Below are 17,101 nucleotides of genomic sequence, written 5' to 3'. Positions count from 1 at the left end.
AAAATACTATTTAATTTTTTTAGAAAATTAAAATAAATCACGCACGTGCATATTACCTTGACACCTACTCGTGCAAAATTTCAAGATAAATATTATTGTATGTGGCCTACACAAAAAATGAATCTTCGTTTGTGTGAATAATAAAATCCAATCCTTATATTATTGCTTGGACATGTAGCCTTTTTTCGCACAAGTTACGTAATTTTGTATTTAAGTTCCACACTTAACATGCATATACCTTGTTGTGAAGATTGTCCCAAACTCGTTGTACATGTTTGGTGGAATTCAATCCTTGTATTGTTGATGGGTGTTTCTGCGGGGCTCAATCATTGTGGTGTAAAGCACGATGAAATTCTTGCGACCCTCCAATTAAATTGTGAAGATTTCCCCGAACTTGTTTCACATATTCGGTGGAATGCAGTCCTTATATTGTTGATTGGTGTTTTTTTTAACCCAAGACTATGAGGCAATAGTCCCACAACAATTTATTACTCCAACTCAGTCCAAAGTATATACAAGTAACCAAAATAAGAGGAAAAGAAAATTAAATATGTACAAAGAAGAGATAAAAGTGGAGTAAGGCTCTAAGGCAGAGACCTAATCCAGGTGAGCAGCCTATCCTTGTGCTTTGCTTTGATCCGATATTGCATGAGAGATATGTCATGGATAAATTTACCCTTCTACTTAGTGAATGAGCGGGATGAGCACTTCCATAAAGAAAGGTTGTGAACAAGGACGGAGCCAGGAAAGTGATATAACGGGGGCCAACTACATGTAAAAAATTCTTGGAGGGGGCCATATAGCTAAATTTAGGTAAAACTGCAGATCAAATCATCATATTAACAAGGGTATTTTCAGAAAAACTTCCATCATAAGGGGGGCCATGGCCCCAGCCAGCACCCTGCTGGCTCCGTCCCTGGTTGTGAAAAGCTTTGTTGATTGGTGTTCCAGCAATCTCGCTTGGTAGAATTCTTGGGAGCTTTCAATTAAATTGTGAAGGAAATCTATTGCACGGGTTCGGTGACCACCCTCAAATGTTCACTAGGGTATCGGGACACTTTCATTTTGGTGGGGAAGGCTTGAGAAGAATACGCTAAGCCATTGCGGTGTTTGGGAGCATTATGCCTCCACATCGCTCCAATATAGAGTAGCATCCGCAGGGATGTGAACTCGAGATACATAGTTGTTTTCGCATGGTCAATTATTTATACACCTCAGCCTTTTTTACTTACACATTTACTTTGTGGTAGCCATTGTGTTTTCAGTTATATATATCTTGGTATCGACTTATCGCATATCTTGTCTAGCATAAGTTATTGGTGCACACAAACTGGTTCAAACAAGGATGCTAAACTACTTTGAAATTCACAAGGATCTTTTTGTGTTTAGAATCAAAATCCTAATTACATGACACTAGTTGTACGATTTTGTACAAATCCTAATAATTTAGAAGGTCAAATGTATGATAATGTCCTCGCAAAAAGTTCGCGTTGTTGTGTTTTACTCACATATATTTCTCATACATTCACCTTTCCATCCAATGATTTTGTACCATTCTTATAGATAACACTAAAAATGTCAGCTTGATTTATTTCCTTAATGTTATTATCCATGATTTTGATTTTTGCAAGCAAAATCAAATTGTCAATCACTTAAAATGATGGTCATTCTCAAACAAAGGAAGAAAAAGATTACCAACTTTGCACTCATCCTTCCTTCAAATTTAAGTTGACTAATTTTAAAGAGAAGAGTACCAGCAAATAGCATTGTCAAACATAACATTTTTTGTTTGTTTTGGACACAATTATATGACTTACATTTTGGAAATAACCAAAATAACAAAGTTCGAAAGCAGGAAAACAAAAATTGCGTCTGCCGGGAGTCGAACCCGGGTCTATTGCTTGGAAGGCAATTATCCTAACCGTTGGACTACAGACGCTTTGATGAATTATTTTCACTTTCATACTATAAGTTAATATATTTTGAGACTGATGGCGCCGTTACCTTGCCGGCCGCAGCGAGACGTAGACGAGACGAACACGACTCTAGAGTACTCCTTTTCAGCGAGCCCACAATTCACTCGCTCAGGCTACCCCACCAACCATCTCACTTCGCTACCATCCATGGCCGCCTCCCTCCTCCGCCTCTCCCGGCCCCGCCGCGCGCTCCTCCCACTCTCCGCCCTCCGCCTCCCACTCTCCACCCAGCCCCTCCCCCAGCCCCAGGAACCCTCCTCCAGCCCCACACGGGGCCTCCCCGCCTTCCTCTCCTTCCTCGCCGCCGCAGCCGCAGCAGCAGGCGCAACAACCGCCACCGTCGCCTTCTGCGACTCCGACGGCCGCGACCACCGGTTAGCTCATGCCCACCAAACCCAAACCACTTGCTCCGTCGCTCCTTCCGTTACTTTTCGCATTGGGGATGAACCGAGCTGACGACCCGCGCCTTGTGCGCTTCCGTTGATTTTTTGGTTCAGGGTCGGCGGCAAGGAGAGCACCGAGCTGGTGGTGCGCGGGGAGCGCAAGCGGGTGCCGCAGGAGTTCGTCGACGAGCTCGCGTCCTTCCTCGGGGTGAGTAACCGAGTTTGAGTGTGCTGGCCTCCTGCTGCCATTGCAAGCGCGCCAACTGTTTGATGCTTTTGCTGGCCGGTGGCTAATTCGACGGGCTAACTGGCTGGGTGTATTGCCGTTCTGCAGGATAACCTGACAGTGGACTTCGAGGAGAGGAGCTTCCACGGGACGCCACAGAACAGCTTCCACAAATCGGTCAACGTGCCCGACGTGGTCGTCTTCCCAAAGTGATCTCACCTCACACTCACCCGATAAATTCGTCCTCTTGGTTTGTCTGCCACGGCTCGTTCCATGTGTTGTAATGCCTCCATCATTGGTTTGCAGGTCCCAGGATGAGGTACGGAGGATTGTGATGGCTTGTAACAAATACGAGGTATGGTAGCAACGGTGCTCTTCCATTCATTAGCGTAAAGGGACATCATATGCTGCCTGTTTGCTAGAGCTACTTACCTGCATTGAACAACAGTAACATCCCGGTTTGCATGATTGAGGTCAGCTAGCTGTTGATAGTAGTTCAGAGTAGTTGTTTCGGTTGACTTTGGACCCGTACAGTGCTCACTCATCAGATCATGGAACTAATTCATCTGAAGTTTTCCATTTTATGTGATTAATTAAGTTTATAGGATGTCATAAGATCCTGTCGATAGAAACAGAAACAGAAGTTTCAAACAGCCTGTTATAGCCTCGGTGAAGGAGGTTATTTAGCTTCTTTTCCGTGTTTCCTGCTGGAGTCTGTGGAAGGAGTTGTAGTTTTGTTTTCAGTAAGACTAATTGATTTTTCTTCTTCTTGGAATCAGGTGCCAATTGTACCGTATGGTGGGGCTACATCAATTGAAGGCCACACTTTGGCACCTCATGGTGGTGTTTGCATTGACATGTCCTCAATGAAGGTAAGTATCAAGCTATACAATAAAGAAGCATGCAATTATAACGTTAACAATGATGAAACTCTTGAATAAGTGAGATCTTGCTCTCCCTAAAAAGTCTTTATTTGACCCATCATCTTTTCTTTTCTGTATTCTAATGTATCATAAAATCATTACAGAAAATCAAATCTCTGCATATTGAGGATATGGATGTAGTTGTTGAACCAGGAGTTGGATGGATAGAGCTGAATGAATACCTGAAACCCCATGGCCTCTTTTTCCCTCTTGACCCAGGCAAGCTGCTTGTTCCCTTTTCCCTTCAATTTATTTTGTTCTTTTACCTTTTCAAACATCCATATTTCCAGATTGACATTACCTAATACAAAATTATAGTCAATTTAAGCCGACTGCAGCTGACCAGATTAGTCTGCGACTAATTTGTGTAGCCCAGTTGCATTCTCCAGGCATTTAGGTGTTACTGACATCTTTTATTCTAGGAGATAATTACGCATGTTTGTAGTACTCACTATCTGCTCTGAAGTTCGCCCATCTTTCTATGTCTAAAATAGCATCACAGGCTTCTTCGTTTTGCACTAGCTTAGTGTAGTAGCTCATGTACATTGGTCTGATTTTCAGGACCTGGAGCCACTATTGGTGGAATGTGCGCTACGCGATGTTCTGGTTCATTAGCTGTGAGGTAATTATCCATATAATAGGCTACTTTTAAGCTTCGACAGTGCACCTGTAACCCCTCATCTGCACAAAAAACAAGTACACCCTGCGTTCCAACTAATTGAAGTTCTAGCTTTGTTCTAAGTCAACATTTTTCAGTCTGACCTAGTCTACAGAAAAATGTGCTAATATCTACAACTTCGAATGTACATAGTATGGAAATATGGTCTACGGTGGATTTAATGAAACTAATTTGGTGTTGTAGATGTTCATACGTCTTCCTATAAACTTGGTCAAACTTAAAGAAGTTTTGACTTAGGACAAAACTTGAACTTCAATTAAATTGGAATGGAGGGAGTACAGCTGTAACGTGCACGATTCACCTGTTTATTTATTATAGCCTGATGATACTACTGTTGCATAGCTTTGATGATTTGCTTATTAGTTTGTAGGTATGGGACTATGCGGGACAATGTGATCAATCTTCAGGTCCTTTTGCTATCTATAACTTTTTTCCTTTTACATTTGGCTTCACACACAAATAGTAACTTTTTCTTGGTACTTCAGGCTGTTTTACCAAATGGTGATGTTGTCAAGACCGGTTCTCGGGCTCGAAAGAGCGCAGCTGGGTATACCTGATTCTTAAGAGTAAAATGCTTTTCTTTTTTGGAACGGAATTGTAGTTGCACTGCTTTCTTTTCCTATATTGTCTTAGCACACGAGCTTATATCATCTGTTGCTGGCATTGATCTCGACAACTTTCTTTACTTGCCCATGTTAAATGTCAGATATGACCTTGCTCGGTTGATCATTGGAAGTGAAGGAACTTTGGGGGTAATTACAGAAGTGACTTTACGGCTTCAAAAGCTTCCGTCTCATTCTGTGGTAGGTATATTGTTTTAATTCAGTCACAGTCAAATTAATATTCCGCGAACTTCTTTACTGCCCACTATATACTTATATTAAGTTAACAACTCAACGGCCCAACCTATTGCTTTGTTTAGGATATAAACCCTTTTATGTAACACATTGCTGTTATCTTGCATCTTGTAAAATGGGGACTGCATTTTTAAGGTCGTATGAACACAAGATATCTCTTTTCATGGTCTATTATGTCCCGCACTCACAATACATTATCCGAAACCTTTCTATGTGATGTTCTCCTTATGTTCCTAAAACAGTGTTATTGGCTTAATGTTCTATGATTAAAAATTTGATGAATGATTTTTAGGTCACAATATGTAGGTTATAAAAATATAGACAGCAAAATAATTATTTCTGATGATCTATTAGTATGATGTTCACATGACCATCCTTGGTATTTTTACATGTAGCACTGATAATTATATCTAGAATAGAGGGGCAACTGATACACAAGCCTGCCCACAATAGTCATCTTGTTTAATCATTTCTAGTAGCATACAATATATTAAATGTTCAGACTTGTGAAAAAAAAAGGGCATATGGCACTATTTTGTTGATTTAGCTTCGTCGAGCTTTTTATAATTTTTTGCATGATTATTTTACTTGTGAAGGTACTTATAACCATGCTCTGTTATTCAGGTTGCCATGTGCAATTTTCAAACTATTAAGGATGCTGCTGATGTCGCTATTGCAACAATGCTTTCTGGTATACAGGTTTGTCCTTTTCCTTCAGTTTTTTCTTTATTGCAATTACCATTTGAGGATAATTTGAAAGTCAGATATGAAAGTATTAATATCCTTTGTTCCATATAGAGTGAATGTGCATGTCTCCATTCTCAGGTTTGTTCATGTCACATCAGTTGTTTGTTACAAATTAATTGACTGCCAGTTGTGGCGTTTGAAATTTTGCTTGGACTATTTTGTGTTTTAGATTGACTTCAGTTAAAATACTAGAGTAGAAGTTACATTTGTTGAGGCGTACCAGTGGGCAAAGCCAAACCCCAATTTATTAAAGTTGTTATAGGCTACTGATACTTGTCTTTTCTGCTTGATCAGGTCTCAAGAGTGGAACTGTTGGACGAGGTTCAGATAAGGGCAATAAACTTGGCAAATGGTAAAAGCTTGCCTGAAGTGCCGACCTTGATGTTTGAGTTCATAGGGACAGGTAGGTTGGTTGTTCAACTTGCTTGGAGAAGTTATGTAAAATATTTTCTTAGACATAATTTAAGCTGCAAACATGCTTTCAACATATCAAGAACTGACCATTTTGTTGTTCTCTTTCTATTGCAAATATCCAGAAGCATATGCACTTGAACAAACGCTGTTGGTTCAAAAGATTGCTGCAGAACACCATGGGTCCGATTTTGTTTTTGTAGAAGAGCCGAATGCTAAAGAGGAACTGTGGAAGGTCAGTCATAGGAACTTCTAGTAGCTAATATGCAGATATTTCTTTGTGCTACATGATCTTACACATGCCATGCGATGTAGTGTCATACAGTATGGATTTATGCCATCCAGTTTCTGGACAATAATAGTATTACTGAGGTATCTGGGATATTTCGCCTTGAAGTATAAGTTGATGGCGTTTTCGTCTATGTGCAGATCAGAAAGGAGGCACTTTGGGCTGGTTTTGCAATGAAACCTGATCATGAAGCTATGATAACGGTTTGTTTGCTTGCTGAGTACATATTGATATCTCTATCATCAACATCACCTTTTGGGTTGGTAGAGATAGTTAGTCTCTAGTGCTACGCATGTGCCACTACGTTTGCCTCCTTAGAGCATCTCCAACAGAGGCTCTAAAATAGCGCTGCGCTAAAATAACTGTCAATATACAGCGCCGGGCGCGTTTTTTGTCCTCCAGCAGACGCTGCAAACTAAGTCGCGCTGCAAATATTTTAGTGCGCGCGGTAGTTTGCGCTATCAAAAGCGGTATATCTGGTGCGCCGGCTAGCGCGCGCTGTAAAATGGCACCGCGATCTTTCCCACCGCGCAAAAAAGAAACGGCTGTCTCTGGCGCTTCGACGACGAGGTGCTCCGCTGGCCGCCGCGCTGTGCTGCGAGCTCCGCCGGCCGCCGCGCTGTGCTGTGAGGTCCGCCGGCCGCCGCGCTGCCCTGTGCTGTGAGCTCCGCCGGCCACCGCACTGTGATGTGAGCTCCGCCGGCCGCCGCGCTGTGATGCGAGCTCCGCCGGCCGCCGCGCTGCAAGTTCCGCCGGCCGTCGCGCTGCGCAAGGACTGGATTTCGATTGCTGGAATTGATTGCGAGTTCCGCCGGCCGCACGCATGGAATTGATTGATGCGCCGTGCTGCGAGTTCCTCCGGCCGCGCACGCACGCATGGAATCGATTGCTAGCTTGCATGGAATCGGCCGCACGCATGGAATCGATTGCTAGCTTGCTAGCTAGATCAATTGCTAGCTAGATGGATATAAGCCACCGTAATTTAGTTGATTTTTTCAGATTTATTTGTGGTTGTTTGATCTCGTTTGTTGTATGTATGTTGATTTTTTTTGTTTGTGGTGCTCTATTTTACAGCCTCTGGTGAAGGGTTATTTTTAGCTTCTTGATTGCGCTGTAAAATAGAGCCTCTGGTGAAGCTTGCGTCGGCGCTGCGCGCTGTATCTGGTTCAAGCGCGCTGCAAACAACTTTTACAGCGCCAAATTTTAGAGCCTCTGTTGGAGATGCTCTTAGGTGCAAAATTTTGATATTTGACAACACGTCCCAATTTAGTTATCATTCCTGTCATAAACAGGGTTGAAAATGTAATTCTATTTGAGCAACCAAACATGTACTCAGTTATGTAAGGATGATTGCAACAGCTCTCATCTCTTTGTTTGAAGCAGTATATGCATTTGTGTCCCTTAGTCAGGTGGTAACATTGTTTAGCCTTAACGATGGTCATTATGATCATGGTATCATTACGATCTTTCCATTTTCAGCAGATAAGTTGTGTCAAGTCTTCTAAATTCTAATGCCACCCAAAATGTTGTTCATGCAGGACGTTTGTGTTCCATTGTCTAGACTTGCGGAATGCATATCTGTATCTAAGCAACTGCTTGATGCATCACCATTGACTTGGTAATTTTTCTCCCTTATGCAATACTGTTGTATCTAGATTTCTTTCTTATCTTTCATAGCTAAGACAAGATATGGCCATCTCTTCCATAATTTTAGATATAGGATACAAATGCCGTTTAATGATTTGAACTCTGCATGAAGTAGCATGCCATTCTTACTCTAGATCCAGCATGACAGTATGCTATCCGTGAGAACCTTTTCTCTGACTTGTATATGTTTTCAGTATGGTTATCGCCCATGCTGGCGATGGAAATTTCCACACAATTATCCTATTTGAGCCGAGTCAGGAGGACCAGCGACGAGAAGCAGAGAGACTAAACCATTTCATGGTTCATACTGCTCTGTCTATGGAAGGTACAAACGAATAAAAAAGCAAAGCAACGTGTATACGATAGACTAGTATGCAAAAAAACGAGATTAATGATGACTAGGACACCAACAGGTACATGCACAGGAGAGCATGGTGTTGGCACAGGGAAAATGAAGGCAAGTGTCTATGACCTGTTATTTCGATATGATATGATAGGATGTAGGAATATGATGCTACAGATATTACCTGATTGACCACTTGCCCATGTGGGTATCTAGTATTCTAGTTCATATCTGTGATTGATGTTGGAGCTTATGTTTAAAACCATTGCAAGTTTGCAAACTCAAGCCCCTGATTAATTTCTTTTGAGTTTCCTAATGAGACCTCTTAATCATCTTGCTCACGTATGTCATCAACTCACCACCCACCAACTGACGACGACTGCTTTCCTGTTGGCATTGGCAGTACTTGGAGAAGGAGCTGGGGATCGAGTCACTGAGGACGATGAAAAGGATAAAAGCCGCGCTGGATCCCAACAACATCATGAATCCAGGGAAGCTCATCCCACCCCACGTCTGCATATGACTGACGTCGCCAAGCTCCGCCCTGCCTGCCTGATTCACCAAGTGCTTTTCCTCTAGTGGGGGCTGATGAGCCATCTCGTGGTGCGACCACTGGATGTGTCGTTTCTTCAACTGGGTGGATCTGTTATTCACCGAATAACATGTGTCACAGGAAAATCACATATGTTAGGACTGTGATGCGAGGAAACATAAACTGGTCCATGTTTTCTCAAAAGAACTGGTCCATGTGCTGGAAATAAAAAAGGAGAAAAGAACTGCAGAAACGTTATTCCCTTGAGCAGCTGAGATGGTTGTATGCTAAGTTGAGCACCAAACCGTTGCCATAACTCACATAGCACTGCACGGCGAATGCTTCGCGTGACAACATACTCACCCGGAAACGGCCGGTGGTATACACCTGATGCCGTCTCCCACACTTAACATAAGGGCATCTCCGGTGGCCGTTTGCGTCGAGGGGTGGACACGGAAATGGTCTTCGGGCCAGGGCCACGATTGTCTTTACATTTGGGGTGTCCCCAGCGGTAAGGCGCATGGTTCCGTCCAGTCCGGTTTGGATTTTTTTCCACAAAAAATATGCAATATATGAAACAAATTGGCTTTGGATTTTTTTTCCACCAAAAATATGCAATATACGAAACAAATTGGCTTTACAGAACAACGAGGTTCTAAATACTTTATACATCCAAATAAATGCGAAAATCCATAGAGCATAGTTCACAATTAACAAATGAAAGTATTCTATATACTTTATACATCCAAATGAAAGTAAATATTGTTCGGGAGGCGTTTGTAAATATTGTTGTCAGAGACTTCAATATTCATATTCAGGAACTCCTCCCAGGTTTTTGCCCCACGGTTTGGCTCAACAAACTGACCCTGAAAGTCCTATTCGTGCTCATTGCAGCCATCAGGACACTGCATCTCGACGATCATGTTGTGTATGATCACACAACAAATCATCACTTCATGCATGGTCCATGTTCTAGCTAGGTGATGAGAAATAGCACACCGAGATAGGAGCATACCAAATGCCGCTCCACATCTTTCCTGCCAGCATTTTGCACTTTGGCAAATATTTTATCTTTTTTTGTTTGAGGATTACAAACTATCTTCACTAGTGTGGTTCAGTGAGGATAAATACCATTAACAAGATAATATGGCTTGTCATATGCATTGCCATTGATCTCATAACTCACCTTAGGGGCAGTGCCTTCCATAAGCCGGTTGAACACCGGAGAGCAGTTGAGTACATTGATGTCATTGTGGGAACCGGCCATGCCAAAAAAGGAGTGCCAAATCCACAAATATTTTGATGCCACTGCCTCAAGAATAACAGTGCATCCCTCGGCATGGTCGTTTACTGACCCTCTACCGATCATACCCGGGAACCCTATAGCCTCATTGATCCACAACAACCGTCTAGCGTGCTCAACAGTTGGATCTATCAAGTAAATTTAGCCGAACACCCCATTCACGGCTCGGCAAAACCGGTACATGGATTCATGGCAGGTGCTCCCACTCATTCGGAGGCACTCGTCGAAGATATCACCAGTCATTCCATACGAAAGCATGCGAATAGCTGCAGGTAAGAGGTGAAGCCTAGCTTACCAGTGGCATCGGGGATGCATTGGAAGTAGGGGTCGTAGTCTTTGACGCTCCATCCGGTAGCGGCGCGGAACATGTGCTCCTTGTAACAGATCGGTAAGGTGGAAGTGGAAGTAGTCTTTGTAAATCCGGGCATGCCCACCGACATGGTTGCCCCCTTCATCGAGGCCCGATACATCGACATTTGCTTGTCATGGTGCTCGTGGAGGATGGAGGTCGCATCAACCTTGAGCTGCGACGTCTCCTCGGGCTCTTCTTTGGAAGAGGTGTCAATGCATTTCCTACAGAGCCTCTCGAACGCTTGCCTGATATCCATCTGCGAGGCACCAATAGTGGATCAATAGCAAGTTAAGTTGGCGCATGATGGCCGCAAATGGCGTCCGAAAAGTTTATCGGGATCATACCGACAAGTCCTAGGCGTCGAGGCTGGCTGGCGCTCCCGGCAGATGTGTGGTCTACAAGGACGAGAGCGATGCGGGCAGGTCCTCTCCACTACCCTAGCTCTTAGCCTGGACCGAGGAGGAGGCGTGGCACGGAGAAACCTGGTCGACTACGGCGGTGTGGCGCGCGGCGGTGGGTTGGTGGCGTCGCCCTCAGGCTGCAAAGAAGGAGATGTGTACCCGAGCAAACGCCGTTCGATTTCCCTATCCCTGGCATGCGAGGCTGGCTGGGAATACAAGGTCACACGCAGCATCCGTGCACGGCCGTGAATGCGTTCCTGCGGATATACCGAACATTTTGAGTCAAACCGCTGGGATAGGGTGCATGTCCATTTTTCCTTTCGCGCAGAGACATACAGCCACGTTCGTTTCCGTCGGGCGGCTGGAGATGTTCTAACAACATTTTTTTGATCTACTGGTTCCGAACGGCCAAATCATACATGCATATGTACATGATCCATTCAGGCACGCTGCTTTCCCAGCGATGCTAAAACGGCACAGCTTTGTACCCTAGTGCCGGCCGCCGGCCGAGGCGTCACCCACCACACGACGGCCGTGGCACGCACCTTGTCGCTTCCCATTGATGGTTGCAAGGGCACGGCCGAGTGGACAAGCCGACGACGCGCGCATGACGTGCTCCACCGAGCCGCGTCTATATCATCACCTCGCACTTGGCGAGCTGGAGTGGCAGTCCACAGTCTCCCACTGCGCAGTCGGCCATGGCTTCCGAGGACTCCGCCGTGCCTTTCGTCGTGGACGAGTGCCGGGGCGTGCTGTTCGTTTACAGCGACGGCTCCGTGGTGCGCCGGTCCGGGCCGGGCTTCGCGACGCCGGTGCGGGACGACGGCACGGTGGAGTGGAAGGACGTCGAGTTCGACGCGGCCCACGGGCTGGGGCTCCGGCTGTACAGGCCGCGGGAACGGAACCAGCAGCTGCTGCCGGTGTTCTTCTACTACCACGGCGGCGGCTTCTGCATCGGCTCGCGCACCTGGCCCAACTGCCAGAACTACTGCCTCCGCCTCGCCGCCGAGCTCGGCGCCGTCGTGGTCGCCCCTGACTACCGCCTCGGCCCCGAGCACCGCCTCCCCGCGGCCATCGACGACGCCGGCGCCGCGCTCCTGTGGCTGGCGTCCCAGGCGGGCGGCGGCGACCCGTGGCTCACCGAGGCCGCCGACTTCAACCGGGTGTTCGTCTCGGGGGACTCCGCGGGCGGCACCATCGCGCACCACCTCGCCGTGCGGTTCGGCTCGGCCGCGGGGCGCGCCGAGCTGGGCGCCGCCACAGTCAAGGGGTACGTCCAGCTGATGCCCTTCTTCGGCGGCACGGAGCGGACGAGGTCCGAGGCGGAGTGCCCCGACGACGCGTTCCTGAACCGCCCGCTCAACGACCGGTACTGGCGCCTGTCGCTGCCCGTCGGCGCCACGGCGGACCACCCGGTCTCGAACCCGTTCGGGCCGGACAGCCCGGCGCTGGAGGCGGTGGAGTTCGCCCCCACGCTGGTGGTGGTGGGCGGCCGCGACATCCTCCACGACAGGGCGGTGGACTACGCGGCGAGGCTGAGGGCGATGGGGAAGGCCGTGGAGGTGAAGAACTTCGAGGGGCAGCAGCACGGCTTCTTCACCATCGACCCCTGGTCCGACGCGTCCGCCGTGCTCATGCGCGCGCTCAAGCGCTTCATCGACACGGACGGCCGCTTCGACTAGGTCTTCTCAGCGCGTCTCTGCATGCCGCCGGCCAATCGCGCGCGGCGTCTTTCGATCCACTGCCTGTATGTTTTGCGTTTGCGTCTCCGTGCTTGTCCAATTACGTTGGTGCACTCACGTGGAGTACTTCTGATTTCTGAAGACGAAAATCAGTTGCGTAGTGTGGTGTTTTGTTTTCTCGGTGTGCGGCAATGGTTGGAGAAATGCAATTCCTGTAGGAAGTGCCCCTGTACTATCTATATCACTAATTTTTTGGAGATTCGTGCTAGCAAGGTTGCAAAAAGATACTTCCACTTTCAATCTTTAGTCCATTTCTGTTTTGCATAAAGCCACCTACTTTTTTCATATTTCACAGATCTTACAGGGAGTGTAAAGGCTGGAGTCTATACGTGTCTGATCGAGTGTGTCCGTGCATCGATATGTGCTCTTGGTTTCACCATTTAGTTAAACGAAGTATCAAATAATGTGAGATTTTTGCAGAATGCACAGTAGTTATTTCCTATCTCATTTTCCACCATTCTTGTGAAACATCACAGGAAACCATCAGCTGATAAAATTATCCGCAATATTTTTATTAGTACATCGTACATCTAGATTTCAGTTTGCACATATTTCCTATGTGATCTATATTCTATAACTGTGAACAGCATTGCCTCTAAAGCATGATCCATAATTTTATCAAGTTTACAGAGTCATCAAAAATATTTCACCGAAGAAAAATTCAAAAAAAATCACACGGAATATTCTTAAACAAATTCAACAATATTTCATCTAGTTTTTTCTCTCTTTTAAATAGGTAACAATATTCATACAAGTTTCATACCAAATACGTACAGATTCACTCAGCTTTATATACCAAACAATATTCATACAAGTCTTTTATGGGAATCATTCTGAAGTTTGCAGAAGTTCCATAATAAATTTGTACTGATAATAAAAACATCAAAGTTTCATACATAATTCACATCGAATTCACAGATTCAAACGTAATCACAGAAGATTCATACAATAAAAAGGTAGTAAATGGATTGGTTAAAACATGATACATGTATTATAGTATCAGTTTTTACAAAACCAACACAGATTCAAACAAGTTTCATACAAAATTTGAAAGTAACTATGAATGAATCAAAACAATTTAGATGTATTTGACACAGTGTTCACGCACAGAAGAAAATTGACATACATATACATGCACAAGTTTCTCCACTGGATCTTGAAAGAAACTTCAAAGATTCTTGAAAGAAATTTAGGAAAATTATAGAGAATAGTAAAAAATTTGAGAATCGGTGAGGATCATCAAACATGGAAGAATCATCTGAAGCAATTTGAGACAAACAAGAATAGGAAATAGGTAGAGCCATATCTCTGCTTCATTGGGCCTCTGGCGGTTAGGTCTTGGGCGGGATCTAGCCTGACCTAGCCAGATCCAGGTGGTGGTGGTGTGGTTCGACTCCATGGTGGGGGTGTGGATCGCCACCGCTGGGGAACCCGCCGCGCATGCTGTCGCCGGCCTCCAGCTGCAGCCGCCGCACGTGCTCACCGCCGTCGGGGAAGCCGTTGCCCGTGCTCGTCGCCGCACGTGCTGTCGCCGGCCTCCAGCCGCAGTCACCGAGCCACGCGTGCTGTCGCCCGTGCTCGTCGCCGCGCGTGCTGTCGCTTGGCCGGGTGTGTAGGGCGGCGGCGCTGGGAGAGGGGTCGGGGGTGAGGGGTGGGGTGCGGCAGCGCTGGGAGAGGGGTCGGGGGTGTGGGGTGGGTGCGGCGGCGCTGGCCGCTAGGAGAGGGGACGGGACAAGGGTGAGGTGTGGGAATTAGGGTTTGGGGCTTTTATATTCCAGTTCGTACTGGGGGTGATTTCGAATTTTGTGGAGGGCTCAAATGCAAATATGCCAGAACCTTTGATCGGGTGGACTTTGCACGAATCTCCAACAAATAAGTGGTTCAGATAGTCCGGGGGCCTTACTACATTAGGGAAATCCGCTCTCCAATGGTTGCTTCTAATTTGGTCAGCGGTAATCCTAGACGTACGGACTATTTGCTTACGGAAATAGTTACATGATGACGTGGAGTGTACAGGTTGGTTCAGATTTGATTCATTTTGCTTAAAAAGCGGAAACAACCTCCTGGACTGCTGCACGATCGTGAGTCCGTAGATGTTTTCCGTAAGAAATCATCCGTAGATGTAGCATTACTTGTTGGTCAGAGCCTACTTGGAATTTGAAACTGCGCTGGACGAGTACGTGGACCATATTTGAACGGGCTGGCCCAGATGAGAGTTACGGCTTATTTGCCCATGAGCTGGTTTACGGCACAGCCTATCAGTCTATCACTGGGTTTCGTGTGTTTGAGTTGTGATGTGATCTTTCTCTTACGGCCTCAGTCCCCATGTTTACTCCTTAATCAATGAAAAAGGTAATTCTCAAAAAAAAAAAAAAAAAAAATCAATGAAAAAGGTAATTCTAATTATCCCAGTTTAAAAAATTGCCTTTTGAAAATAGGGTTCCCTAGAAGTAAATAAGATTGGTCTTTCTAAAAAAAAGTGGGGGCAATGAAAAAGCATTTATGTTATCCCGGATGAAAAATCCCGTTGGAAAATAGGGTTACCTAGAAGGAAATAAATTTGGTTTTGCTAAAAAAGAGAGGCTCTCCTAGGTGCTTGTATTGTGGTAACAAAAAAAAAGGCAAAGCGTCCTAAATCGATATGGCTTGTGGATGATGATAAATTCGATGGCTTATGCCTTCATAACTTGGTCTTGTGGAGAGGCCTCGGCTCATCCTTGTATAGTCGTAGATAGGTGGTGTTCGCCTTCTTTTCCAGTGAATGTCCTATTGTTGCACGATTGAGTCTTCACTGTGTCCACGTGTAGCTTCTGGATCATCCTTCTTGTTCATGAAGTCATTCCTTATCAACACATGTACCTTCCAATTGACAGTAAACCTTTTGGAGTATTTCAACACTGCATGTGCATGTCCACCTGTCCCACATAGGATACAACTTAGTGAATATTTTTCATCTGTTGATATTTTCTGAAAACCATAGTTGCACAAATAATATATGCATCTCTAAATTAAGAATGTGCAACTTGTAACTTTTTTCATTTGTTGATTTTTCTTTCAGTGTTTTAAGTGCTTCGGCATTGTTGTTTGGTTGACCTGGATTTTTTTTTTTGTAAAAAGTAGACCATGATTTCGAACAAGAATCTTATTTTATTTTACTAAATCCCATATTCCCAATGGACAAGTTAGAAATTCCATAGATCACCATTGCACAAATAATTTACATGTAACACTCAAACTGGATTTTTTTTAAACAATTGAATTATTATTTTCTTTCATGTTTTTAAAATATTTTCTGGATGTTGTTCACGCTGGTCCAACGCAGATTTTTTTAAGAATCCAACTATTATTTATTTACCACCAAAACTTTTGTATCTTATTTTTTTGCAGACCCATAAGTACTTAATAGATGAACTGCACATTCTTAACACCATCATTGTGCAAATAAAACATGTGCAACTAATATTATCTTTGTGCAATTAGGTAAATGTTTTGTTAAGTTGGTTTTGATGGTGTTGTTTACGAATGGCTGAAATTGTCTTTGTATTAAAAAAATTAAACACGCTCAGTATAGCACCATAACTTTTCAATCACATTTTTTTTGTAGCTATATATTTGCCAATGAAATACCATAGTTCCAAAAAATATTTACGAGCAGCTCTAATATAAGGAATGTGTACTTTGTAAATATTTTGTTAAATAAATTGTTTGTGTTGCTTGCGATCTTTGATGTAGCTTTTTTAAAATAATACGTTTTATAGGTATTGTTTTCGAATCTAATTGACTTATAGGTCTATATTTTTTTATTGCACTAGTTGCAAAATTTTAATACCACAATTTCCCAAACAACATATGTGCAAATCTAATGTTAGAATTTTGCAACCGGTCATTATTTTTGCGTGCTTTGTAACTTCTATTGTCAATATTGCTCACTAAGGTTGACATGGAATGTTTATTCACTATATTTTATGTAGGACAAGAACTTTAAACTTGTGTTTTCTACATTTTTTGTTACACAAACTATCATTCATGTTTCGTATCAATGTTGCGGTCAGAAACCCACCGGCGGGCAGCGACTGGCAACACCGTAGAGCCGGGAACAACTAGGGCTGCGGCTGGCCCTAGTCCCTCAGAGCGACGACCCGCAAAGCCTCCTGGTCACACGTCCGATGCTATCGCAAGGGCGTGCCACCTGACCTATACCTGGTCAGGAAGGTGTGGATGATGCCTCGCTTAGTTTCCTGCATGGCATACACGTAAACGTTAAATACGAGCCTCGATCGGCTCTCAGGT

At 44.6% G+C, this 17,101-nt stretch overlaps 2 protein-coding genes and 1 non-coding gene across 3 annotated transcripts; 2 read left to right on the top strand and 1 right to left on the bottom strand.

Annotated features, from left to right (window-relative positions):
- Positions 1 to 1,867: 1,867 nt before the first annotated feature.
- On the bottom strand, positions 1,868 to 1,939 carry TRNAG-UCC. The gene has a single exon. It is a non-coding gene; the product is annotated as a tRNA-Gly (tRNA).
- A 52-nt stretch (positions 1,940 to 1,991) lies between these two features.
- On the top strand, positions 1,992 to 9,271 carry LOC124672412 (D-lactate dehydrogenase [cytochrome], mitochondrial-like). Its single transcript, XM_047208641.1, has 18 exons — positions 1,992 to 2,350; positions 2,474 to 2,567; positions 2,694 to 2,794; positions 2,892 to 2,940; positions 3,365 to 3,457; positions 3,613 to 3,727; positions 4,070 to 4,130; positions 4,558 to 4,594; positions 4,673 to 4,734; positions 4,894 to 4,990; positions 5,669 to 5,743; positions 6,086 to 6,194; positions 6,328 to 6,437; positions 6,632 to 6,694; positions 8,030 to 8,109; positions 8,333 to 8,463; positions 8,552 to 8,595; positions 8,885 to 9,271. The coding sequence occupies exons 1-18, from the start codon at positions 1,992 to 1,994 to the stop codon at positions 9,002 to 9,004; spliced, it is 1,800 nt and encodes a 599-aa protein (XP_047064597.1). The 3' UTR covers positions 9,005 to 9,271.
- Positions 9,272 to 11,767: 2,496 nt separating this feature from the next.
- LOC124679420 (probable carboxylesterase 15) lies at positions 11,768 to 12,904 on the top strand. Its single transcript, XM_047215178.1, has one exon. The coding sequence runs from the start codon at positions 11,768 to 11,770 to the stop codon at positions 12,749 to 12,751; it is 984 nt and encodes a 327-aa protein (XP_047071134.1). The 3' UTR covers positions 12,752 to 12,904.
- The last annotated feature ends 4,197 nt before the right edge of the window (positions 12,905 to 17,101 follow it).

This window comes from Lolium rigidum, chromosome 7 (assembly GCF_022539505.1).
Source record: "Lolium rigidum isolate FL_2022 chromosome 7, APGP_CSIRO_Lrig_0.1, whole genome shotgun sequence".
NCBI lineage: Eukaryota > Viridiplantae > Streptophyta > Magnoliopsida > Poales > Poaceae > Lolium > Lolium rigidum.
This window is presented reverse-complemented; position numbering and strand designations above follow the sequence as displayed.

What these genes read in the sequence shown, in the direction of transcription:
- LOC124672412 (XM_047208641.1), top strand. Translation starts at nt 1,992, where the DNA reads ATGGCGCCGTTACCTTGCCGGCCGCAGCGAGACGTAGACGAGACGAAC. An exon ending in TCCGACGGCCGCGACCACCG is followed by an intron (nt 2,351 to 2,473) that starts GTTAGCTCATGC and finishes TTTTTGGTTCAG; the next exon opens with GGTCGGCGGCAAGGAGAGCA. An exon ending in GTTTGAGTTCATAGGGACAG is followed by an intron (nt 6,195 to 6,327) that starts GTAGGTTGGTTG and finishes GCAAATATCCAG; the next exon opens with AAGCATATGCACTTGAACAA.
- LOC124679420 (XM_047215178.1), top strand. Translation starts at nt 11,768, where the DNA reads ATGGCTTCCGAGGACTCCGCCGTGCCTTTCGTCGTGGACGAGTGCCGG.